Raw genomic sequence first — 26,733 nt, forward strand, 5'->3', positions numbered from 1 at the left:
CAGGAACTGTGTGTGGAAAAGAGGTGATCCTTCACAGGAAAATCAAGTTTATCAGAGGAAAAATATATAGCTATACCTTGTATTAGTCAGATTTCCGTTGCTATAACAAATACTTGAGATAAATCAACTTATAAAGAAAAAAAGTTTCATTGGCTCACAGTTTGGGAGGTTTCAGTTCACCATCCTCATTGCTTTGGGCCCACGGTGAGGGAGCACATCATGACCAGGGGCACCTGGCAGAGCAAACTCGTTTACCTCATGGCTGGGGAGCAAAGGAGAGAGAGGAAGGGTCCAGGATCCCACCATACCCTTCAAGGGCACATCCTCAATGTCCTGAAGGCCTCCCACTAGGTCTTAAAGTTATACCACCTCCCGACTGTGCAGAACTGAGACCAAACCTCTCACACACGGACCTTCGGGACACTCCAGATTCAAACCATGGCAAAAAATAGATGTTCCCTGTGTTATCTAGGCCCTTCCTGTTACCAAGATGGAGACAACTGGAGCCATCGGAATTTCCTAGAATGAGCACAGGGGACACCATCCTGGGGCAGAGGGATGAGATTTCAAGGTGTGGGCTGGGGATGTAGCTCAGGTATAGGGCACCGACCTAGCAGGTGCAAGGCTCTGGGTTCTGGCCCCAGTAAGGGGGGCTGGGGCGGGGGGAAGAGTGAGAGAGAGAGAGAGAATGTCAAGGTGTGTTCAGGTGCCCAGGAATGACAGGTAAGCTGCCCTCCAAGGGTGGTGGGTTCTGTTGACATGAGGCCCCTTGATTTGCTGAGCACCATGAGTGTGACCCACGCGTGTGAGGGTAGCATCTATACGAAGGCAAGGAGAGAAACTTCAAGTTTGAAGTGAAGTTCTGGAGTAAAGGGAGATAACTAGACAACCAGGAATTGTGGGAAATAAGAGACTCAGGAAAATAATGATCTAGGAGCAGTCCCACGGATGGAGGATGATGGGAAAAAGCAGGAGGTGAGAGCAGATGATTTTGCGTTGTTTGCTACCAGGTGTGCAATGGGAGACCTGCTTTTTGAATCCTTAGGAAATCTTCAGTAAAGAAAAATCCCTATTTGGCACACCCATGTAATCCCAGCGACTCAGGAGGCCAAGGCAGGAGGATTGTAATTTAGCGAGGCCGGCCTCAGCAATTTAGCGAGACCCTCAGCAACATAGAGAGACCCTGGCTCAAAATAAAAACAGACAAAAACAAAACAAAACAAAAAAACGGGTGATATAGCTCAGTGGTCAAGTGTGGCTGGGTGGTTCAATCCCCAGGACTAGGGGGAAAATTCTCTATTGCTTTGGTGTAGCGGTTCTCAGCTCTCGCCAGGAGCTGCTGAAACCTGTCAGGAGGGTTTACTTGTTACAGCGACGGCTGGGGTGGAGACATGATCATTACTGACGTGGTGGGTCTACCCAACACCTCTTGCTAAGGCCAGCGGCACCCCCAGTTGGAAACACTGCTTTGGTGTGAGTGAATTGTTTCTGGAAAACTTAGAGGATGTGCTGAATTGTGCATCCCACTGACCCTGGGGCGGGAGACAGAGCACACAGGAGCCACAGGACAAAGCAGCAGCTGGAGGACACCTGGCGCACCTGTCTGAAGGCTGGGGTTGTCGCAGCTGCGTGGCTCAGCCCGTCTTTTTATATCTTCCTTTATTGCAGCCCTAGGTTGGCTTCCTCGTTTGTCATTTGCCTCACAGTTAAGTTGTCCTTATTTTTTTTATTAGTTCCAACCTGCATATAAAATAGAGGAATTTTATACTCAATTTATATTTGTTTGCCACATTATATTTTTTGATCCCTTCATGACCTTTATTATCCTCACCAATTTCATTTACCATTAAAACAGGAAATTACTAGGCTGGGGATGTGGTTTAATGGCCTAACGTGTGTGAGGCCCTGGTTCATCCCAACACCAACACACACACACACACACACACACACGCACATGCAAAATGATTATTGTTCAATAGCACACTGAATTTCCCAAATCTAGATCTTTTTTAAAAAATATTTTTAGATGTCGATGGACCTTTATTTTATTCATTTATTTATATGTGGTGCTGAGAATTGAACCCAGTGCCTCACACGTGCTAGGCAAGTGCTCTACCACTGAGCCACAACCCAAGTCCCCTAAATTTAGATCTTGTTTAAGAAATAATCTCGTTAAAAATAACTTATGTGACACTGTTCAGAACGGAGGTGTTGCTATTTCTCAATTTTTTCTATTAATAATACATATGCCCTGATTTATCACTTTATAATTTTTTTCCCCAAGTCTTCTGTGCCAACAGAAGTCCATCAATCATGCCAACAAGCTAAAAGCAAAGGTGGAGATGGGCACGGTGGCGCACACCCATAACCCCAATAACTTGGAGGCTGAGGCAGGAGGATCACAAGTTAGAGGCCAGTCTCAGCAATTTGACAAGACTCTCAGCAACTTAGAGAGACCCTGGCTCAAAATAAAAACAAACAAAAACAAAACAAAACTGGGGCTGTAGCTCAGTGGTCAAGGACCCCTGAGTTCAATCCCCAGTAACACACACACATACACACACACACACACACACACACACCACATAAAACGCAGGGGAAAAGGTGGGTTTGAGTGGAGGGGTCTCACAATCTGAAAGTTTCCTGGGGCTCACTGAAGCATTTGTGGGTTGTTTTAGAGGTGGATGGGAGTAGTTGCAAGGAACATGAGCCTCAGATATTTCTTGTCTTTTAAGGACACAGTCAATAGATGTCGGATCAGGACTCCAAGTCAGGTGGTCCTGTGTTGGTTGGTTGGTTGGTTGGGGTTATGGACAGCTAATTTTCACAGTCCTACAGAAAGGAGCTGTGATGGTTATTATTTCCCTTAAAGGGCAGATCCATATTGGGTGTTCTGGTTGTATACTGCAGTATGACAAATATAGTTGTTAGTTTTCTGCCACTATAACAAATGTCTGAGATAATCAATTCATAAAGAAAAAAAGGTTTACTTTGGCTCATGATTTTAAATATTCTAGTCCATAATGAGTCAGACCCACTGCTTTTAGGTTTTTGGTGCTGGGGGACAATGCTGAGCTTACCTTATGGCCAGGAAGTGAAAGAGAGAAAGAAGAACAGGGACTGAGGTTCCACAATGCCCTTCAAAGGCATGTTGCCAATGACTGAAGTCCTCTCCACTAGGCTCCATGTCTTAGAGGTTCCACAGCCTCTTAATGGCACCAACCTGGAGACCAAGCCTTTAACTCGTGGCCTTTGAAGGACACTTTTCCAAATCACTGTTTTTTGGGGGGTGGGTACCAGGGATTGACCTCAGGGGTACTCAACCACTGACCCACATCCCCAGCCCTATTTTGTATTTTATTTAGAGACAGAGTCTCATTGAGTTGCTTCGTGCCTTGCTTTTGCTGAGGCTGCCTTTGAACTTGAGATCCTCCTGCCTCAGCCTCCTGAGTGGCTGGGATTACAGGCCTATGCCACTGCGCCCAGCTACACTTTTCCAAATCATGGCAATAAATCACCTCAAAACTTAATGACTTCAAACAACAATTTATTTTCATCTCTTGTGCTTCTGAAGATTGAGTTTAGCTTGGTAGTTCTCACTAGGGGTGCTCATCCAGGGGCAATCAGAAAGAGGCTGGGCCTAGAGATTTTGGGAAATCTTGATGGAGCCCCACCGCCCGGAGTGGTCTCTTCACTCACAGGTCCAGCCCCTCAGCTGGGCGGGCGGCGGCGAATGGAAGTTGAGGGGCCGGGCGTGTAACTCAGTGGTAGAGTACTTGCTTAGCATGTGTGATGCCCCAGGTTCAAGCCCCAGGCCTGACAAAAAGATGGAAGCTGGGCAGGCAGCATTTTCCTTCTTCCCACCTGGTTAGCTAGAACGTCCTCACCGCACAATGTTCCCAAATACTTGTACTTCCTATGTAGTGGTTGGCTTGCCCCAGGGGAATAAGTAGTCCAAGAGACCCAGGCAAAAGCTACAGAGCTTCCTATGATCTAACCTTGGAAGCCATGCTTTGCTCCACTTCACTTCATTGGTCAAAAGTAAATTCACCAACTCAGATTCAACGATGGGGGACAACATAAAGATGTGACTTAAGAATTCAGTGATGGCCTACCTTTGTAGACCATTTATCACACGTGGTCATGGTATCAGTCAGGATGGGTCAGGATAAGCTGCAATAACAAATACCCCCAAACCCCAGTTCCTCAAAACACACGAAATATATTTAATTCTCATTCTGACGGCCTGGTGTAAGCCAGTGAGAGGTTCAGCCCTAATAATTACTCCATTTCACAATGTTACTGTCTCAGTATGATGTCTCAGGACTCATCCGGGCAGGGAAAGCACAGAATTGGAGGGATTTGCACAGTCAATGAAATGATCTGACCCAGAAGTGACATATGTCATTTTCACCCAGTTTGCACAGTCCTGTCAATTGCAAGGAGTGGGGAAGTTGTAATCCTCCCTTGTACTTGGAAGAGAAGGGAGGCAGAGTCGGCTGAACATAAAAGATTGCTCCCACATCATGCTATCCAAATGGATAATTCCTGTTGGATATTTCTGGGCAGATGTCACAATTACCTAAGTCTTTGGGCACAATTTCCCCATTAATCATGTTAATGAATGTTTATGAACATCCATTTACTCTGTACCAGGAGGTCAGTGAATAGGAGACATATGATTTGAGTCTTCATGATAAGTAGGAATTTGAAAGGAAGGGAGAGGGATGAGGAAGGAGACATTCCAAAGGATGAACAACGAAATCACAGAGCCATGAGAGAAATCTACTGTTTCTAGGAGCCACAAGGAGTCTAGCTTTGTGGGCTTAGAGTGGACCAGGAGATAGAAAGATGGATTGGAACCGGGATGGAAACAGTCATTAATAATTAGCAACTAAAGGTAGTGAAAATATTTTAATGTGCCGGGCATCAGTTCTAAACACTTGGCTTGTTTCATTGCAGATATAGTGGCCTGCTGATCTCTTCCACGGGCATTCCTGGAGTCCCACTATACCCTCCCCTGGGGGGCTGACTTCTGTGACTGGCGGGCTCCCTTGCTCTCTGGCCTGCAGTTGGATTTATCCCAAGCGGAAACGCAGCAGGAGCTCAGGAGAGGAGGTTTCATGCACTGGCTTCCTTCCTACAGGACTCCTCGGCTAGCTGCTTCCCTCAGACGTTCTTGCCTCTCACATGGGTCTTGCTTTCCATATTCTGGCAACCATTTCTCTCTTTCTTTGGGCTTTTTAGGAGCACTAATATTTCTGGTGTTTCTATACCTGGGGTATTGTATTATCCTTTTAGGATTTCCTTCTATCCTTCCTTTTTGAAATAGTCTCCTTGTTAATTCTTCTAATCCTAAATTGAGTTTAGCGATAGAACATGACTGGTATAGGTGCCTGTCTAGCTAAGTAAGCGCTAGTATTATTCCCATTTTATGGATGAGGAAACTGTGTTTACGGTGATTGACGTTCTCATGGCTGCATAGCTGTGGAAGACTCAAGCCAAAGAGTTTGACTACAGCGCGTCAAAGGCCTTGCATAGCACACTAAGCAAGAGGCTTCCTATCACCTTCACAGGGAGCTGGACGCTCACCCTTTCTTTCTCCTTTAACTCCACATTGAATGACATTACTATTTCCATTTCTGTTGGGAAACTAGTATGTTACCTCATCTGTAAAACGGAAGAATTCTCCAGTCTTTACTAGCTACTCAGAGACTACGGTGGGGCTCAGAGAAATCCTGGCCATTGAAAGAGCCATGCTGGAGCTTGTGGGTGGGGCATCTGACCAGACCCAGCCAATCAGAACCAGGATGTCGCCCTGGCCACAGTGATTGACTGAGGATTGTGCACTTAACCCATTAACGCCAATGGGGTTATTTTCCTGGGACATTTGCAGGCAGGCCTACTCTTCAGTCTACCAGGCTTCAACAGGGGAGGCGACAAAGTCTGGGTATGCCAGAGATCCCCATGCGGATAAAGGACCTCCAATCAAGGAAGCAGAACCTGCAAACAGAGAGAAGCTGAGTTCTGTAGTAACATCTCAGACACCAAATCCACCCTGTCTGAAACCTCCCCAGTGCTTTGGGAGGTTCTTTTACATGAGACATATATTCCATTTTTCCTCTATGTCACGTTTTTTTTTTTTTTTTTTTTTTTTTTCTCGGTACTGGGGATCGAACTCAGGGCCTTGTGCTTGCGAGGCAAGCACTCTACCAGCTGAGCTATCTCCCCAGCCCCTCCTCTATGTCAGTCATAGCCCCAACTCTAGATCCCAACCTTGTCACTTGCAAGGAAAAGGGTCCTGACAGTGGAAGACAGATTGAAATGGAAAAAGGAATGAAGACTTCAGCAGTGAATTTCTTTAAAAAAAAAATTTTTTTTTAGTTGTCAATGGACATAATACCTTTATTTAATTAATTAATTAATTTATTTATTTATTCATTTATTTCGTGTGGTCTGAGGATGGAACCCAGTGCCTCACACGTGCTAGGCAAGTGCTCCACCACTGAGCTTCAACCTCAGACCAGCAGAGAACTTCTGTTTATCCAGACCATTCACCAAGGGCCAACCCCAAGGCTACCATTTTTGTTCCGACTTCCAAACGACACACCAGTGGCCAGAGTTAGTTGCTCCCTCCCACTTCCTGTGTGCTTAGAAAGTTATACCTCTCACATTGAGTGACTGTTGCTGGCACCAGGCTATGAACAACTTGTCTGAATTCGCTTTCATTTTGGGATACTCAGGTTTTAGCCAAAAACCTGGCATGAAGTTGACACTAACTCACTGAATGTTTGTTGACTGACTAACAAAATGAATAAGGCCAGGGCAGTACAACAGGCATGGGCAAAGGATGGATGGGGACTGTTCCCTGTGTTGCCGAAAGCTCGGTCCTTGTCCTCGATACCAATCCAATAACAAGAACATGGTTTTGAGAAAAAGGAAAAAGGCATTTTATTACTTTGCTAGCAAAGGAGAAACACAGGGGACTCCTGACCCAGAGGCTGTGATTCTGCCCATCAGTAGGAACAGGGGGCTTTTATGGAGGTGATTCAGAGAAATTAAGATTAGAGAGGAGACATCAGGAAGATCAGGGAGGAGAAGGTTAGGGAAAAGAAGATCAGGGAGGTCAGGGAAAAGGTAGGGAGAAGGTCAGGGAAAAGGTTGGGGAAAAGAAAAACCACATAAGTTTCAAAGCGACACGGGATATAGTCAAAACATCAAGTGAACCCCTGTCACACCTGCAGTGCCAACAAGACGTAAGAGCAATCTTAAGTCTTTTCTGGAACAAGGCAGACTTGAGATTAATATTAATAACAAAATGTTATTTAGTTGACTTGGGTAAAGATCCCTTGGGTGAAATTAATAACAGCTGTCATTTATTGTGTGGCTTATGTGGTAGGTGTTTTATGTACATTAAATTTTCACCCCAAGCTGGGTGCGGTGGTGCATGCCTATAATCCCAGTAGCTTGGGATGCTGAGGCAGGAGGATCACAAGTTCAAAGCCAGCCTCAGCAACTTAGTGAGGCCCAATTCGATACAAAAAAGGGCTGGGGATGTGGCTCAGTGGTTGAGTGCCCTGAGTTAAATCCTCAGTACCAAATGAAAGATTATGGAAAATAATATTCCTGTAAGACAGCTCTCCAAGAAGAATGGAGGGACTCTGTAGCTCTGGAAGAGGGAGAGTAAATTAGCCAAACATCAAACCCTTCCCAATACACCCTTTCCCAATTAACAGTGGGCCCTGAGGGGATAAAGCAAACTTTCATCCCTTCCCAGGTTCATCCCCAGCATCTCCACCAAAAGCAAATGTTTACCTCTTCCCAATCCCAGTACATCTTGAAGGAAGGAGGCAGATACTGAAATGCTGGCCCTGGACTTTAACCTTCCTCCATTGCCAATTACCTTCCTAAGTTAAAGTTCTAACCTGTACAATTAGCCCCTGACTGTCCAAACTGCACGTCCACAGTCTCCAATGAAACTCTAAAACCCATACTCCCTCTATAACTCGGGGCCCAGCTCCATACCCAGAAAATGGGCCCTCCCATGCGTGATCAATGGATTTCGCTGCAGAATAAAGGAAAACTTGCTGATCCAGAGTTTACTTCCCATCTCCTGCCTCTGTCATTTGTAGGCCATGAGCTTACACACACACACACACACACACACACACACAAAAAAAAAAAAAAAAAAAAAAAAAAGAAAAGAAAAGAAAAGAAAAAGAAAAAGAAAAAGAAAAAAAAAGATTTTCACCCCAGCTTGGAAACGGAGGTACAATGGACATGTGGCGACTGACTCCACCACATCGAGATTACTCTGAGGCACCGAAAGCAGCTCTAGGGGAGGATTCTCTGAGTTAATCATCCTCTTTCATTATGGTTAGAACAGGGAAGGGCAGACCTGGTTGGATACATTTTTTTTTTTTTTTTGGTACCGGGGATTGAACCCAAGGGCACTTAACCACTGAGCCACACTCCCAGCCCTTTTTATTTTTACTTTTGAGACAGGGTCTCCCTAAGTTGCTTATAGCCTCAATGAGTTGCTGAGGCTGGCCTTGAACTTGTGTCCTCCTTCCTCAACCTCCCGACTCGCTGGGATTACAGGCATGCAGCACACCCAACTCAGCTGGATAAATCTTATTGCCATGAGAAAGGATGCTGGAAAAGGTGCTCCCTCTTGCTGGATGTGGAGGGGTAGTCTGTGGCCCTGGCTGTTTCTGGCAGCTACTTTGAGGACAAGCCTGACACACAGAGAAGAGCAGAGCTGAGGAAGTCCAGGAGGCCTGGACCTCAGGTGTGAGGGGCCCCACTGCACTGGTCTCAAAGTCGAGCTGTCTCCGAAAGTTGTTATAGGGCTTCTGGGAGTCAAAGCACACCTCTCCAGGAGTCTGAGTTAAACTTCTGTTATTTCATTCAGTTACACAGAGAGGAAACCAAGACTTGGCTTGAGACACCCCAGCTAGTGAATTTTTTTTTTATTTGTCCTAATTAGTTACACATGACAGTAGTGTTGTGGGGCGCAATTTAAGAACAGACCGATCACCACTGAGAAGTCCAAATTTGAGAGTCTTTATTAAGCCAGCCAGCTGACTGTCTCACACAATGCCCCAAAAATGGCTATTGGGAGAACAGCCCCGACCACAGGGTTGCAGGGGTTTTTATACCATAAGTCAGTACATTAATCATAAGTGTCTGTTGCTATGATTCAAATGTACAAACTAACATCGTGAGATCTAAAATCATAAGCAGAGGGGGCAGTGGGTCAAAACTACCTTAGTTGGGTACAAGTTAAAGAATGGTTACCAACATCTAGACAATCACTGTTGACATGGTACATAGTCTAAGAAAAATAGGAATCAAAAAGAGAACAATTTTACATTATATAAGAATTGCCATTTTGTGTTGCCAAACATGCTATGCTAAGCAACCGTTGATGGGTACAGAGGCGAGGTGTTCCCATGGGAGAAGCGTTTCCTACACGGCATGGAATCTCGGAGTGTTGTGCCCAGATCGCGAATCCCCAAAGACCACCAGGGAGCCGTCTCCCATGCAAAAGCAAAAGGGTCTTTATTGCAAGCTGGAGCTCGGACTCACAGCGTTCACTGACGCAGCAGGTACTGGCTGAGAGTCCCGAGTCTCGATTCAGTGGGATTTTTATGAGCTCCACAGTAGAGCGGGAAATTTGAACAAAGCAGAGTACACAATTGGCTGATCTTTCAGCATGTGTGCTTTGGCATGTTTCCATTGGTTTAGGGTACCCGGGTCTTAACGTTTTGATGTATATGGTTTGGAATGCTAGATGTTGGCTTGTTAGCTCCTGATTGGTTGTTTGCCAAAGGCCAGTCCTAATCTAGTAGCCTTCCTGGAATTGGCTATCTAGGCCTGAAATCTTTCATGCCCTAAATGCAGCCTGTCATGGCCGCAGTTTAGCTCCCTTTTCAAGAGGAAAATGGAGTCTGTTTAGTCATTGCCCATATAGCTGGCCTATAATATTTCCAAGGAGTCAAATATGTCAACCTGCCACAAGTAGAATGCATTTTGACACATCATACATAAATGGAGTACAATTTCTCATTATTCCAGTTGCATGATGTAGAATCACACGGGTTGTGTAGTCAGATATGCATGTAGGGTAGTGATGTCTGATTCAGTCTACTCTCCTTCTTACCCTCATACCCCCTCCCCTCCCATCACTCCCCTCTGTCTAACCCAAAGTACCTCTCTTCTTCCCTATCCCTCCACACCTCGCCTTATTGTGAATAACCGTCTACATATCAAAGAAAACATTTGCTCTTTGTTTTTTTTTTTTTTTTTTTTTTTTTGGATTTGCTTATTTCCCTCAGCATGATGTTCTCCAGCTTTATTCATTTACTGGCAATGCCATAATTTCATTCTTCTTTAAAGCTGAGTAATATTCCATTGTATAAATATATCACATTTTCTTTATCCATTCATCTGTTGAAGGGCACCTAGTTAGATCCATAGTTTTGCTATTGTGAGTTGAGCTGCTATAAACATTGATGTGACTGTGTCACTGTAGTATGCTGATTTTAAGCCCTTTGGGTATAAACTGAAGAGTGGGATAGCTGGGTCAAATGGTGGTTCTATTCCAAGTTTTCTGAGGAATCTTCATATTGCTTTCCATAATGTTTGCATTAATTTACAGTCCCACCAGCAGTGGATAACTGTACTGAAATGGAAAAGAACCAAAGCAACGCTATTTCGTTCTGACCTGACTCCACTGTATGCGTGCTTGTACTGTTTTCCTCTCAGCCTCCTGAAGCTGTGTCTGTGTTGACAGTCCAGTGGGATCGTCCCACATGCCTATGGCCCTGATGTATAACAAAAATGGCTCTTAAATGTGTGATCAAAACTATTCTCCCATGTAATCAAAATATCTGGCTCAACAAGGTCTTTTCTGGCCTACAAGCGCCTCAATTGTCCTTGTGGTTTTTGTAGGTTTTGCCTTTATAAACTCTGTACTTCCAAAATTGGGGGCTGGAGTTCTTTGAAGCGTTACCCTGCTCCCAGCCACTGCTTGCCTGGCATGCTCATTAAAACAAACAAACAAACAAAAAACCCCCAAAAAACAAAAAAACCCTTTTTCCCTTTCAATTTGGCTCAATGTGCATGGTGATTGGTACTTCTCGTGCACTCCATAACATGTACCTGTGATGGCAAAACCAGACCTGATTGTGAAATGAAATTACAAAAACATTATGGTAAGAGTCCAGTGCCTGGGGAGGGGTCAGTTCCTCTCTCCTCTCTCAGCCTTTCTCCAGGAAGCCTAATTAACCATGGGTCCCTACCTCCTGCATTGTCAATAACTGCCCTAAGAGTCTGATTGCTCCCTCCTGAAATGTCATAGATGTCTGTGAAAAGAGCTGTCTCTTCTTATCTGTTCTGTGAGCATGCTTTATGTTAGAGACTCTGCCCAGGCCTTCAGCTGCATAGATTAGGAATTTGTTTTTTAAAGAGAAAAAAGACCCAATGATAGGATAGGTCTAAGATGATGCCAATAACCTATAAATATTGTGAGAAACTGTGGATCAGGTCTCAAAATTTTGGAGTGCTGATCCCCTCTGGGTTCACCGGTATAAAATAAAGTTTGATTTCTCCTACTTTCTGAGTGCCTTCTTGTTTCCACAACATACCTTTTCCCCCACATCCTTGCCAATGTTTATTGTTGCTTGTATTCTTGATAATTGCCATTCTGATTGGAGTGAGATAAAATCTTAGTTTTGATTTGCATAGGAAAACTACACCATTCACAATAGCCTCAAAACAAAAAAAAAAACAAAAAAACAAAAAACAAAATACAAAACCCTTGGAAATCAATCTAACAAAACAGGTGAAAGATCTCTAGGATGAAAACTACAGAATGCTAAAAAAAGAAATTGAAGAAGACCTTAGAGGATGGAAAGATCTCCCTTGTTCTTGGATAGGCAGAATTAATATTGTCAAAATGGCTACACGACTGAAAGTGTTATACAGATTTAATATAACTCCTATTAAAATCCCAATGACATTCTTCATAGAACTAGAAAAAGCAATCATGAAATTCATTTGGAAAAATAAGAGACCCAGAATAGCCAAAGCGACCCTTAACAGGAAGAGTGAAGCAGGGCTGGGGATATAGCTCAGTTTGTAGAGTGTTTGCCTCGCAAGCAGAGGGCCCTGGGTTCAATCCCCAGTACCGCCAAAAAAAAAAAAAAAAAAAAAAAAAAAAGAGTGAAGCAGGAGGCATCACAACACTAGACCTTAAACTATACTACAGAGCCAATAAAAACAGACTAACAAGAACAGCATGGTACTGGCACCAAAACAGACATGTAGACCAATGGTACAGAATAGAAGACTCAGAGACATACCCACGTAAATACAGTTATCTCACCCTAGACAAAGGCACCAAAAATATCCATTGGAGAAAAGATAGCCTCTTCGACAAAAGGTGCTGGGAAAACTGGAAATCCATATGTAGCAAAATGACATTAAATCCCTATCTCTCACCCTGCATGAAACTCAACTCAGAGTGGATCAAAGACTTAGACACTGGAACAGAGACCCTGTGCCTACTAAAAGAAAAATTAGGCCCAAATTTTCCTCATGTTGGCTTAGGAACTGACTTCCTTAACAAGACTCCTGAAGCGCCAGAAGTAAAATCTAGAATCAATAAATGGGATGGATTAAATAAATGGGATGGATTAAAACTAAAAAGCTTCTTCTCAGCAAAGGAAACAATCAAGAACCTGAAGAGAGCACTTACAGGATGGGAGAAAATCTTTATCACACACCCCTCAGACAGAGCACTAATCTCCAGGATATATAAAGAACTCAGAATACTTAACATCAAAACAAACAAACAAGTAACCCAATCAATAAATGGGCCAAGGAACTGAACAGATACTTCACAGAAGAAATACAATCGATCAACAACATATGAAAAAAAGTTTCAACACCTCTAGCAATTAGAGAAATGCAAATCAGCTAGTGAATTTAAGAGCTGGTTTCCACTCCAAATGCATCTTATCCTAAAAAGTTTTCTCCTCCCCCTGAACTTGGCCTCCATCCTGATTCATCTGTTTATCCGCTGAGATGGCTTCTCTTCTTCATGTGATTTCTACTACTTAGAATGTTCCATGCCTTCTCTCTTTGCCTGGCAAACTCCAACTTATTTCAGGCCACAGCTTAAATAAATGTCACTTCCCCACCTTTCCTGCCACCTCAACCCCTAGATTAGCTCAGATCACTTAGTTAACATATAGTGTTTTTTGTTTTGTTTTGTTTTGTTTTTTTTGATACTGGGAATTGAACCCAGGGGCACTTAACCACTGAGCCACATTCCCAGCCCTTTTTAAAATTTTTTATTTTGAGACAGGGTTTCTCTAAGTTGCTTAGGGCCTCACTAAATTGCAGAGACTGGTTTTGAGCTTGAAATCCTCCTGCCTCAGCTGCTGAGCTGCTGGGATTACAAGCAGGCACCATGTGCCCGGCTGCATAATACTTTTTAAAATTACATCTTCTCTAAATTCCATGAGGAATTCTGGAACATACATAAATGTGTCTGTTTTGCTCAGCAGTGAATCCTTGGAACAGAGGTCATCACTTACTGGAGAACAATAAATATTTGATAAAAAGTAAATAAGTTGTTAATTTCCATAGTAATCAATATTAAATAAAATCTACGGGAGGCCATTGGTTTGAACTGAGCTCCTGCACTGGGCCTAATAGACCAAATCAAAATGGAGTTACTCATGCTAAAAAGTTCCTTGTCACCCAGCTGAAATTAGTTTATCTTACCTTCTGAGAAATCAGGAGAGTGAGAACCAAAATTTCCAAACAGGCCAGTTTCAGCTGGCACAATAAGGAGATCTGCTCTGCTTAGGAAAAGTAACTCTGAAATGACTAATCTGCTTCTTGTTTCTCTTTCTGCCTTCCTCAGCCCTTTTCTGTCTATAAAACCAAACTCCTCTGCTCTGGGCTCACTGGACCACTCTATTTTATGGAATCAGGGGTTGCCTGATTCTAGAATCACAAATAAAAGCCAATTAACATCTTTAAACTGACTTTTGTGTAATTTTGTCTTTTGACATAAGTTAGGTCAGAGGTTCTCCAAATGTGGTCTCTAGACCTGCAGCATCTGCATCACCTGGGAACTTAATAGAAATGCAAATGATCAGGTCCTACCTAGCAAGCAGGGGCTGAGCAATCCCTAGTTAAATATGCCCTTCCAGGGCTGAGGATATAGCTTAGTTGGTAGAGTGCTTGCTTTGCAAGGCCCAAGGCCCTGGGTTCAATCCCCAGCACTGCCCATCCCCCCTTCCCCCAAATGCATATGTATATGGCTTCCAGGTGGTTTTGATTCAAGTTAGATTTGCTACAATCTATGCAGTAGGCACACCCAAGAACCCAACTGGGGCTGCTAGGGTTTGCTTCCTGACACTATTCCTGAAAAGAAGCACTTTAAGACTGGGTGGAGGATAGCATCAAGAATCCACTACATTCTTTCCTCTCTCAGAATCTTTGTAGTTGCAGGTCCTTTGGCTGTGGTCACATTTCCCACAGTCTGATTTTATCCTTCAGGTTCAGTTGACATTTGCATTCTTCCTCTTCATTGTCTCTCTCAGCCCTCTGCTTGTTTCAGAACATTCTTATTTCTACAATTAGTCATTTGTTCTTGTTTCTTCTTCACCCTCCAGGGCAGGGACTACAAAAGTTTTGTCTAGCTCTTGTGAAATAAAAATTCTAGGAGGCCACCACCTTGGACAAGGTTCCCACAGTAGGCTGTTGTGGGGCACAACAGACCCATCACCACTGAGAAGTCCAAATTTGAGAGTTTTTATTAGTGGGTTGGCTGTCTCACACAATGCCCCAAAAATGGCTATTGGGAGAACAGCCCTGACTGTAGGGTTGCAGGGGTTTTTATACCATAAGTCAGTATATCAATCATAAGTGTCTGTTGCTCATTCAAAACTACAAGCTAACATCATGAGATCCAAAATCATAAGCAGAAGGGGAAGTGGGTCAAAATGACCTCAGTTAAGTACAAATTAAAAAACGGTTACCAACATTAGACAATCACTGTTGACATGGTACATTGTTTAGGAAAAATAAGAATCAAAAAGAGAACAAGTTTTCACAATAAAAGAATTGCTATTTTGTGTTGCCAAACAGGCTATGCTAAGAAACTGTTGATGGGTACAGAGGTGGGTGTTCCCATGGGAAAAGCATTTCCTACATAACAAGCAGTCTCAGAGTAAAGTGGAGTCTGCTTAGTCATTGCCCATATAGCCTGGCCTATAACATTTCTATGGAGTCAAATATGTCAGCCCATCGCAGACTTCAGCAGACCAGGCTAAAAATACAAATGAATTCACTTTGTTTTTTAAAAGCTCTACCTTATCAAGCTGAAACTAAGTTGACTTTATGAGAAATCAGGATTGGAGAGGTAATAGCCAAATTTCTCAGGTCAGTTTAATTTGCTGAGATAATGAAGTTCATTATCTCAATCCTAACACACCAGAAGTAATCTGATGTTAGCCAGCTATTTTTCTATTGTCCTCCTGTTTCAGCCTTACAAGGAGAGTAACTTTGAAACAACCAATGAGGTTTTTTTGTTGTTGTTGTTTCTTTGGTTTTGATTATTGTCTTCAGTCCTTTTTCTCTCTATAAGACCAAAGTTTATAGCTCAGTTCACTGAAACACTTATGCTATTACATGGAATAAAGTGTCATCTGATTTTAGAATTGAAAAGTCAATGAAGATCGTTCACCAAAATTGTCCTTTGACACTTTCAGATCCTAGGGCTAAAACTGTGTGTATAATGAGGTGGATAAGTTCCGCGAGAGCGGAGCCCGTGAGGCGCCAAATTACTAGCCCGGAGCGTGGCATTTAAAATGCGCTCAGCAAAGATTTTCGGGATGAGGGAATGAAGGAAGCGAAAGCAAAAGATCTCCTTTACTAAAATGGCAGTCTCCGCTTCCTTTACCAAGATGGCCGCGCGCAGGCGCACGGAACGGTGGACCCAGAAGGCGGGGCCAGAGGAAGGCGGAGCCAGCGGGAGCCGTCAGGTACGGCCCCGCCCCTCGTCCTCCGCCTTCCTCCTGCCCCCCTTCTTAATTCCGGATTGGTCCGGTTCCAGCGCCGCAGCCCGGCGGCAGCGCTTTGGGGCCGCCCGGCGCTCGCCACTTCCGGCGCGTTGGGGCTGTTGGTCCGGGGCTGTCGCGCGGCGTGAGCGGGCAGCTCCGGGGCGGGCGCACGCAGGGATGCTCTGGGGGGCGGCGGCGGTGGCCGTGTGGGCTGAGGTGGTGAGGGCAGCGCGGGCCCGCGGGCTTCTCTCCTGAGCCGGCCACTCGGGCCGAGCAGCTCCGCCGCGGCCCCTTCAGCCTCCGCCCCTTCAGCCTCTGGGCCGGGCCCGCCGCCGCTTCTGTCCGCGGAAGCCGGGGAGCCCCTGCCTGGGCCCGTAGCCTCCCCTTCGGGGGTCGGGCCCGGGCGGGGGGCCCCAAGCCGCTGCCCTCCTCGCAGGTCTCCGAGCCCCATTTCCTGCTTTTTCAGTTTTTTGGGGGAGGAACGGGTGGGTCTGGATGAATTGCCCCGGGGGTCCTCCATGAGGTGGACCGGGAGGCCGTGCTCCTTTTAGAGGGTCCCCGCGGGGCCCAGGTTGGGAAGGGGTTGTCTTTGCATGGTCGGGGGACTTCCCGAGTTTGGCGGGACCATGACCTGAACTGTGCGGGCGGGACGTGTCCGAAGCCCAAGAGCCAGCTCACCTGAGCCGCCCCCTCCCCGGCCAGCATGGTAAGTGAAGTGGGAGCCCCCGTCCTCGCGGGGGGCCCTGCCGCAGAGGTGGGAGTGGGCCCCAGGGCTGCTGAGCCATCGTTTCTCTCTCCCGGGCGGGGAGAGGCGCGTGCCGAGCCTGGCTGGTGACACATGCGTGCAGGGTGTGCAGCCCCGGCTGTGCGCTCCCATCCCCCCCAGGGATGGCTCAGGCCTGGGAGGGCCCTGGAAGCGCAGCAGGCACAACCCTTGCATCTCGTGTTTGCTTCTTTCATAATGATTATAACTACCATTTACTTATTGAGAGCTTACAGTGTGCCCAGGGCCTGTGCTAAGTGATTGACGTGTATTCCCTAATTATCACACTAATTCCTCAGATCGGAAGTGGGGAGACTGAGGCATAGATAGAACCATTAATTACCCGGCTCAAGGTCAAGCGCTTTTTTATGGTACTGGAGATTGAACTCAGGGGCACTCGACCACTGAGCCACATCCCCAGCCCTATTTTTTATTTTATTTAGAGACAGGGTCTCACTGAATTGCTTATCGCCTCACTTTTGCTGAGGCTGGCCTTGAACTCGTGATCCTCCTGCCTCAACCTCTCAGCTGGGATTACAGGCATGGCCACCGCGCTGGTCGGGTCAAGCGCTTTTTTTTTTTTTTTTTAAGTGACAGTGGCAGTATTCGAACCTAGGCATCCTGACTTGATAACTCCTTCCGGTTCTGGGAGAATATCTTGTCCAGATGTAGGTTTATATATATGGGGAAACAGCAAAATTTGCAGGGGTCACTTAGGTGGTAGCAGATTTGGCAGTAGTATCCCTTGGACCCACAGGCTGTGCTGTTCTTTGTGCTGCGAGCTTCCTGGCCTTTTCTCTGGTAGTGTTGGAAAGCTCCATGCTTTCTGATTCTGCCAGGAAGACTTGTGAGGATACGTTCCTCATTTTCCAGAGCCATAGCATTCTCAGTACTCCTTTAGTTTTGTGTACCGCCATCTATTTGTAGAGCACTTGTCTTTTTACTTATTTTTGTGGTGCTGGGGATGCGACCAGGACCTTGTGCATATGAGGCAAGCCTCTACCACTGAGCTGCATCCCCAGTCTGCGCATTTGTCTTTGTCGCCTGAGCCTTATCTGTACATTGAAGTAGACTCAACTCTCTCAAAGGTGAGGTTGTCTGAATCTTTATCTGCCTTAGTTCTTGGCACATAGTAAGCCCATGGTGAGTGGTTAATTGCTCAGCCTGTGCTTGAGCACATCCAGGGATTGCTCTGTTTTCCTCAGAGCCACCTTTTACCCCTGCCAAGTTAGTGGTGTAGTAGAGAAAGGGATGCATCTTCTGTTTAAAACCAGTGGAAGTTTTAAAACTTTCAAGGGGCCTGCATTCTAAAGAGGATCTAAGGCATTGATCTTGTCCTCTTAGGACTTATATCCAGCTGAATAAAATACAACCATTAATGCTGAGCAGCATGACATAAATCGCACGCACTCACATACACACTCTATATATGTAAAATACACGTTTGTATGTACACACACATACTCTGGTGGCAAATGAGTTAAGCTCTTTGAATTCCAATTTTCTTATCTATACAATGTGGAGATAGGAATTCTCCAAAGAATAATCCAAAGGTATGAGATATATGTAACATTTAGTGACCAAGGAAAGTAGTACTTATTCTTTCCTTCATTTATTCTTTCAATAATTAAAATTTTCCCAAATTATTCTTTCAGTTTTTTTGGTTTGTAGTTGTGGTAGAATTTACATAACCTGAAACATTTTTTACCTGTGCAGTTCAGTGGCATCAAGCACCTTTGCATTGTTGTGCAACTCTCCCGGCCATGCATTTCCACAAGGTTTTTCATCTCCCCAAACCGAAACTCTACCCTGGACGCTAACTCCTAGTCTCCTCTTTCAGCAGTCCTTCTCCTCTGAGGCCTTGGGAACCATCATTTTACTTTCTGTAAGTCTGACTACTTTAGGTCCCTCATGGAAGTGGAATCATATAGTATTTGTCCTTTGGTGACTGGCTTATTTCACTCAGCCTCATACCTTCAAGGTTCATCCATGTGTGTCTCCTTCCTTTTTAAGGCTGAATTCCATTGTGTACGAGGTACATTTTGTTTATCCATTCATCCATCAGTGGATACCTGGCTGTTGTGGACAATGCCCCTAGAAGTATGAGTGTACAAATATTTCTGTGGATGTTACATGGCAACTATGTGCCACGCCCTGGAGAAGGCGCAGATGAACAGCCAGACCCTGGCTGCCCCTCAAGGAACTTAGACCACGCTTGCACCCTTGTGTTCAGGTTTCACTTAATTGACTGTCAGTGGAGCATTCGAATCACCACCTTTGAGTAATTAATTGTAAAGTTGTTGACTTCATGACCTCTGTGTACACTTTTTTCCTGAGGTAAGTTGTGAGTCAAGGTTTTTGTAACCTAGACCTCAGTTATTTAAGCTCACGGCGAGTGAGTGGCCACTGTGGATGTGAGGTGAATAATCACATCCTCTTTTGTTCATGATGCCAGTGGGTCATCTGTAGTTGTCCAAGGGTTTGGGTGGGGCAGGCTTTGTCCCCTAAAAGCCAGGAAATCGTTGCCTGATTTGTGTCTGTCAAGAGAAGGCTTTTCCCTGGGATCACAGCTCTTTATTCAAAGAATTCTTTTCCTCTTTATTTCTTATTGATTTACAGTTGGACTTTTCAGAGTATTAGTTGATCTAAGTTTGCACCTTTTGAATATTTTTTTAAAACAAGTCTAGGAAGACTTGAAAAAACTCATTAAGTGAGCATCTGTGATATGCTGTTTTTCATTGATTGCTTTTCCTTTTAGTCTTTTAGTATCAGTTAACCACACCAATCCTGTTAGGTCACATTATTGCTATTACTACCAGAGGGAGAGATTAATAGACCTGTTTTAAGATGGAGCTGGCCTTTGGGCCCATGGTACTGTATTCCAGAGCCAATGTTCTTTACATTGCGCCACATCACAGGAAAGATTATCAGGAATGTCATGAAACTGTGTTTGTTTAGTTCTAGTTAGATAATGGTGGGGCATAAAGGGAGTATGGGGGAATTTCTTTAAACTGTCCCTCCAGCAGAAGGGAATTTGGCCAGCATATTTAGGGCCAGTTAAAGGAGAATGGTCATTCCAGTACAGAATTACTAGAACATTTAGCTATACTCTAACTGCATTTGATTAAATCATCATTTTGGGTTGAATTCCCATGAGATCTTAAGTGGTGTAACATGTTAGAGGTTCCCACTACTTCTCTGAAAAGTTGTTACTTAATATTGAATGAGCTGTTGCTTAATATGGAAATTTTGTGCAAAATTGAATCTTTGCTTAAATTAGCATTTCTTTTTTAGTTGCCTAGAAATTCCATTGGTTACAAAGGCTTATAATGTCACAGACCATGAATGGTCCCTGTAGTGGAGGCAAAATCAGACTTTAAATTTGGCTACTCATGTGGCGTGTCTCCACAGTGCTGCGTGGTACACCATGACTGTGTGAGGCTCAAGGAAGCCGTGGTGATGTGAGGAGATGCAGGGAGAGGTTCATCAGTGCCCAGGGGTTGTGTAGTTCTGTCACATCATTAGAGATAGTCTGGGGTGATATTTAAATATCAAGAAGTGACTTTCACAGATTTTGGAATAATTAGTGCATGACATGGTTCAAATGATGAAGTTACCTGGTAAACAACCCCCCTGTTAACGTATGTAGAAGTAATTCTCTGCATTAAGCCCAAAGCTTTTTAATATCTCATTTTATACATTCATGAAATAATTATTGATTTCTGCCTTCAAGCTTAAAATCTCAGGCACTGTTACTACAGTATAACAGTGTATTAGTTAATATAAGTACAGCTTAGTTTATGCTAGCTATTTTACCTATACTAATTCATTTATTCTTCTAAACAATGTTAGGAGGTAGAGGCTATTTTTATTTCCCATTTTTTTAGATGATGACATTCAAGACATTGAGAAGTTAGGCACTTCCCAGAGTCATGCTGCAACCAAGTGGTAGAATTGGGGTTCAAACCCAGGTAGTCTGGCTCGGGAGTCATTGCTCACAAGGTAAGAACTGCGGTAGAGGAATGCGTCCTTATACAGGCACGCAGCCTGGAGGTGCCTGGGACAAAGGCACTGATTCAACTGTACCTGGGGTGAGGAGAGGGAGGGTCAAGGAAGGCTTCCCAGGAGGGCATATTTGAGTCTTGAAGGATGAAGAAGTTTGACAGTTGAATAGGGAAAAAAGGGCTTTCAAAGCTAATGCTAGCTGCATAAAGATTAGATATGTATCAATAAGGATAATGGAATAATGGGTGTCAAGTGAGAGTGAAGGAAGGAATAAATGTTGTGTTTAGGACTTTCTGGGACTTGATCTGCATACGTATATATATATATCTACAGTGCACAACATGCCTTTTTTTCTCATCTTAACAATTCTTCACTCATGCTTTTCTTCGACAGGTGCTGCTCCATTTCTTTGTTCCCCTTTCCAAGGAAACTTCAGGAAAGTGATGTATACCTGATCTCTAATTCCTCACTTTCTGTTCTGTCTTAAGCTTATTAGTCAAATTTCCTCCTACCTCTGTTACTAATTCCAGTGGTTGACTTTTATCCTTTATCTTATTTGATCAGTGGCATCAGACAAATCGAACACTCTCTCTTCCCTTAAATCTTTACTTGGCCTCCAGGACACTAAGATGTGCCCTTGAATTTCCTCCTCCCATCTCGCTGGGTGTTTCTTCCCCATTTCACTGATCTGGAGATAGAACTGAGGAGGAGTGTTCTACCACTGAGTTATACCCCAGCTCTTTTTATTTTTTATTTTGAGACAGGGTCTTGTTAAGATGACCGGGCTGGCCTTGAACTTGTGATCTTCCTCCCTCACCCTCTGTGGTCCCTGGGATTATAGGTGTGCACCACCCACTGACCTTCTCTCTGATCTTTAACAGTTGGAGTGCTCCAGGCCTCAGACTTTGTGAACTCTTTCAGGATTCCATAAGCCAAGAACTCCTAGTCCAGGCCTTTATCCCCAGCTCCGGTTCTCATATACGGATTGCCTACTTAACAGACTCGTCAAACTTACTTTGCGAAGGGGTGCAGTTACTGTACCCTTCGCTCACTCTGCTCCAGCTTCCCTGACCTCATGTTCTAACCCTCCAGATGTGTTTCTGCCCAGCTTTGGTCTTGCTGTTGCCTCTCCTGGCCTGTGCTTTCTTGTAGGAGTCCATATGAGTAAACTTCGAGCTTACTCATGAGGTACCTTCCCACTGAAGTCCTGTCCTTACTATTTAAAATGGCCATCTCTGGGCTGGGTTTCTTAACTCAGTGGTAGAGCACTTGTCTGTCATGTGTGAGCCCCAGGGTTCCATCCTTAGCACCGTCAAACAAATCAAAAAAGGTAATCCCATTTCAGAATGCCCAGTTCCTCTCCCATCCTGCTTTACTTTTGCAGCATTTACAATTTTAAACATTTTATATACTTAATGCTTAGTTGTGAAGTTCTTTTTTTTTGTCGTCTCCTGCTAACATTAGCTTTGTAAAGCTAGGGCGTTCTCTTTTGTTCCCTGATGTATCTTGAGTCTAATTCCCAGCATAGCATGCAGTGGGAGTCTTGGGTGTTCAAAGGGGGTTTTAGAGGTTCCTCGGTGATTAAAAGTTACAGAGAAGAGAGTAACAGTGTATAATGTTAAGAAAATACTGGATGGACTGGTTTGGCTGTGGTGCTGGTTTTAATGAAAGGAGGTGGAGGGAGAGCCATGAAGGTAGTTCATGGTTGTGGAGGGTCTTCAGCAATACCTTAGGGAGTTTGGCTTTGATTTTTGGCTGATTTTTCTTTAAAGGAAAATCAATCCATCTGCTGTATATAGGTTAGATTGGTGTGGGAAACTAGATATGACACCATCCCTGTGTGGAGGTGACAAAGGTCTTTTCTCACATGTGGAATCAGGAGTGGAGAGGAAGGCTTGAGTAAGAGAATTGTCCCCTAAATCTCTTAACTGATTTCAGAGTTTAGGGATGAAGAAAAGGGAAAAGCCCATGCTGATTTTAAAAGCTTTTAGCTTGGAGACTGGGAATAGTGAGAAGTGTAAAATAGTTGGTGATTTGCATTTGGTGGGAATGGAAGAGATGACATTGACCTTTATACAGGGTATACATGTTTGTTTGTTTGACAGTGCTGGGGATGGAACCCAGGGCCTCACACAGTCGGTAACAAAATGACAGGAAGAGATGATAGGAGATGGCCAGGTGCTGATACAGTAAGGGATCTGGTTGTGTGGGCTGCTGTGTAGAGATGAAGGTAATTGGCACCTGGTGGCCCAGGGTGTTGAAGATTTTAGATAACTGAATTGTCAGCATGCATGTCCACGTAAAGGAGGACATGATGGCGTGGGCTGGGGTGAAGAGGGGGGAAATTCTGAAAAGCGTAGCTGCATCTCTCTGCCTCCGTTGTTCTTTTCTTTCTTTTTTTTCTTCAATGCCTGGGATTGAACCATGCTTGCTAGGCGTGTGCTCTCCCACAGAGCTGTGCCCCCAGCCCCATCTCTGCATTTTTCTACCTTCTCTTACCCATTTCTCCCTGTATTCTACAACCCATTATGGACTGACTAAAAAATCTTATTATAGTTTCTCTAAGTTTCTTTTTTTAAATTTGTCATATAATAATTTACATATTTGTGGGGTACAGTGTGATACTTTGATACATGTATACCATGTATAATAGTCAGTAACATATCTGTCATCTTAAGCAATTTTTATTTCTTTTGGTGAGAGCATTCAAAGTTCTGTCTCCTACTTATTTTGAAATATACAATAATTTGTTTACTGGCAGACTGACTTTTTTTTTTTTTTTGGTACTGGAGATTGAACTCAGGGGCACTTGACCGCTGAGCCACATCCCCAGCTTTATTTTGTATTTTATTTAGAGACAGGGTCTCACTGAATTGCTTAGTGCCTCACTTTTGCTGAGGCTGGCCTTGAACTCTTGATCCTCCTGCCTTAGCCTGCTGAGCCTCTGGGATTACAGGCATGCGCCACTTAGAATCTTAGAGTGCTGAGTCCAGTTAAAGAGCTTGTTTTCCATCCTTATGCCATTTGAATTCTTGTGGCCTTTGGAAGCTACCGTCTCCTTTTCCTGAAACGCTTTTTCTTGGCTCCCTTGGCTTCCATAATGTTACTTTCTTGATTTGGTCTCCCTTGATCTTTTCTTCTATGGCTTCAGTTATGACCTGTATTCTATGAGAACCAAACCTTCCTCTCCAGACTTGGATATCCACCTCAGTGTGCTGTGGACATCAAATTATTTGTGTCTAAACCACACCCATCTTTTCTCCTCATGTTAGTGCTGCTCCTCCTTGCCCTGGTTCTATTAATGACCTTATCTATCAGACTAATCATAAACCTTGAGTCATCTTTAACTTCCTTTTCTCCTTCCTCTTCCTCTTCTCCAATGCCAGACCTGTTGATGTTACTGTAATATAATATGTCCTGATTGGCCTTTCCCTCTATTTGGGTCAGACTTCGCTGTCTTTTGCTTTGACTGTTGGTGTCTTGGCTGGGCTGCAGCTTCTAGGTTCTTCCTCCATCAGTCCATCTTCTGTGCCTCTGTCAGAGCTGCTTTATAGCACTCAGATGTGAGCCTGCACTTGACCCCAGAGAGCAGGTTTCCATTAGGGCAGAGTAGTGGATGCACACAGGTTCTGGATTCTCACAGACAAATTCACTTTAGGCCACAGTAGGATGAGGGTGACTTACTAAATACTTAAAGTGATTTATTTATTGGAATATCTTTGAAGATTTCCCAAATTGTACTTTGTTCTTCAGCCACAGCGAACATCTTGTCATGCCCAGAACACCCAGGACACTCCTGTGCTTCTCTACCTTTACTTGCACTGTTGTTTCCTTTGCTTATCTTTTTCTTCAGGTAGACTCACCCACCATGTTCAAGGTCATCATAAACATGTCTTTGAAGCTTTCTAGCTACTAGTTTAACATATATGATCTTTGATTATAGTTTTTTTTGGGCTTTTCTTATTTTTTATTTGTTTTTATTACAAAAGAATTACAGGATTACATTGTTGTAGTATCAGTTCAAAAGTTTGAAGAGCAAAATATGAAACCCTTGCCTCCTTCATGTTCCCTCCTCTCCATGCCAGCCCAAGCCTGCTTCTCTTTAATAGAAGAGTCCATGTCAGGTGGGTCTTCCTCCTCTTTGCCTCTCCAGTGCCTAGTAAGGATTCAACAGGCATTTATTTGGTTGAGTCAGGAGTGAAAATAAATCCAAGGTGGTCAAGGTGGGCCCTTGAGATTAGAAATGAAAAAGTAGCATTACTTGGAGAGAGTGGTAAAATTGAAACAGTACGGATGCAGTTAACACCTATTTCTCCAGAATCCAGCCAGTGAGCAAGGGCAGTCATTAGGTACTTGCCGCGTGAATTGTGTGCTTCCACAGAAGCTCAACAGTTGGGTTAAGTGTGTGAGGTACTCGGTGGTAGATACCTAGGAAAGCCACAAGGCAGACAATTGAGGGAGGTGGAGGAGGCCAATGGGAAGGAGTTTAGAGGAAGAAAAAAGTTGATAGTTCATACTTAGATTCTGTGCTAGCCATTCCTTGGGGGCCCCAATGCATACTCCATACTCCACCTGTTGAATCTCCCATAGCCACCCTGCAAGGTAGTTTTTATGTTCTCATTTTATACTTAAGGAAGGTAAGGACACTGAGGCTCAGTTGAGGGTAATATTAAGTAGCCTGACAAAAATTACATAGTGAACTGAGTGAGCCAGGTTTCAGACCCAAACTTCCAACCCCAAAGCCCATGTTTTTTTGTAGATCACTAGATTTCTTCTTAACCCTATGCACACATACATAGGCATATTTATTTGAAAAGTAGCCTATCTGGTTATATTGTCCCAATCCCATGAAAAACTGTGTCTAGCCGGTTAAACTTAATACCTGAAAAAATTTGCTTCATAGAAGGGTTCAGGTGAGCATCGTTTGCTAATAAATAGCCATCTCTTTTTCTTTTTTTTGGTATTGGGGATTGAACCACTGAACCACATTCCCAGCCCTTTTTTGTATTTTATTTAGAGACAGGGTCTCACTGAGTTGCTTAGGCCTAAGTTGCTGAGGCTGGCTTTGAATTTGTGATTCTCCTGCCTCAGCCTCCGAGCTGTTGGGATTACAGGTATGCACACCATGCCCAGCATAAATAGCTATCTCTGCATGTCCTATAATGTGATAGAATAGAGAAAGTGTGACTGTTGAGGGCACAGTGGCAGCTGGTCCACATATCAGGGCATTGACAGGAAGATTGCTTCCTTTGAGTTTCAGTTCAGATAAACCCAGTAAGCTTAGCATATGCAGTAAGTAGGCTCACTTACATTACAGAAACCTCCTGTTTTTATATTAAGGTCATAATAAAAGCTGTGGCCTACAGCTCTCTCAAAAGGTTAGGGTAATTTTATGAGCTAAATGAAGGTGGAAAAGAAAGGCCCTTGGTTTCTCAGTTGGCCAATAATTAGACCTGGGAAGTTTTCTTCTTTTTGTTTTTTAGGGTAATAACTACATGAAATTTTGCTTGTCCATTTTTCCAGTACTGGGGATTGAGCCCAGGGCCTCACTCATGCTAGGCAAGCACTCTTTATCTCTGAGCTACATCTCCAGTCTTTTTTGTTTTGAGACAGGGTCTCACCAAGTTGCCCAGGCTGGCCTTAAACTTGTGAGACTCATGCCTCAGTCTCCTAAGTAGCTGAGATTATAAGATTCCAATACTGTGTGCCTGACTGGGAAATTTTTAAAAAGTGACACATTGCTTCAATGGTATATACCTTGTAATCCCAGTTATTTAGGAGAGTGAGGCAGGAGGATCACAGGTTTGAGACCAGCTTTGACAACTTAGACCTTGACTCAATATAAAAAATAAAAAGGGCTGACTAGGGTAAAACCTAACT

General features: G+C 44.0%; 1 protein-coding gene and 1 non-coding gene across 4 annotated transcripts in view; both read left to right on the forward strand.

The window, feature by feature from the left end:
- Positions 1 to 12,126: 12,126 nt before the first annotated feature.
- Trnaa-cgc (transfer RNA alanine (anticodon CGC)) lies at positions 12,127 to 12,199 on the forward strand. Its single transcript has one exon. It is a non-coding gene; the product is annotated as a tRNA-Ala (tRNA).
- A 3,940-nt stretch (positions 12,200 to 16,139) lies between these two features.
- Xpo6 (exportin 6) overlaps positions 16,140 to 26,733 on the forward strand; it is a 101,514-nt gene continuing 90,920 nt past the window's right edge. For 2 of the 3 annotated variants that reach the window (XM_047533191.1, XM_047533192.1), the window contains exon 1: positions 16,141 to 16,791. Coding sequence is in view for 1 of the 3 variants with exons in the window: in XM_047533193.1 (XP_047389149.1) it covers positions 16,789 to 16,791 (3 nt within the window). In the remaining 2 variants the exon portion in view is untranslated. Of the gene's footprint in view, positions 16,792 to 26,733 lie in introns of all 3 variants that reach the window. The other variant, XM_047533193.1, reaches the window with a different exon arrangement.

Source organism: Sciurus carolinensis, chromosome 18, assembly GCF_902686445.1.
Source record: "Sciurus carolinensis chromosome 18, mSciCar1.2, whole genome shotgun sequence".
Classification (NCBI taxonomy): domain Eukaryota; kingdom Metazoa; phylum Chordata; class Mammalia; order Rodentia; family Sciuridae; genus Sciurus; species Sciurus carolinensis.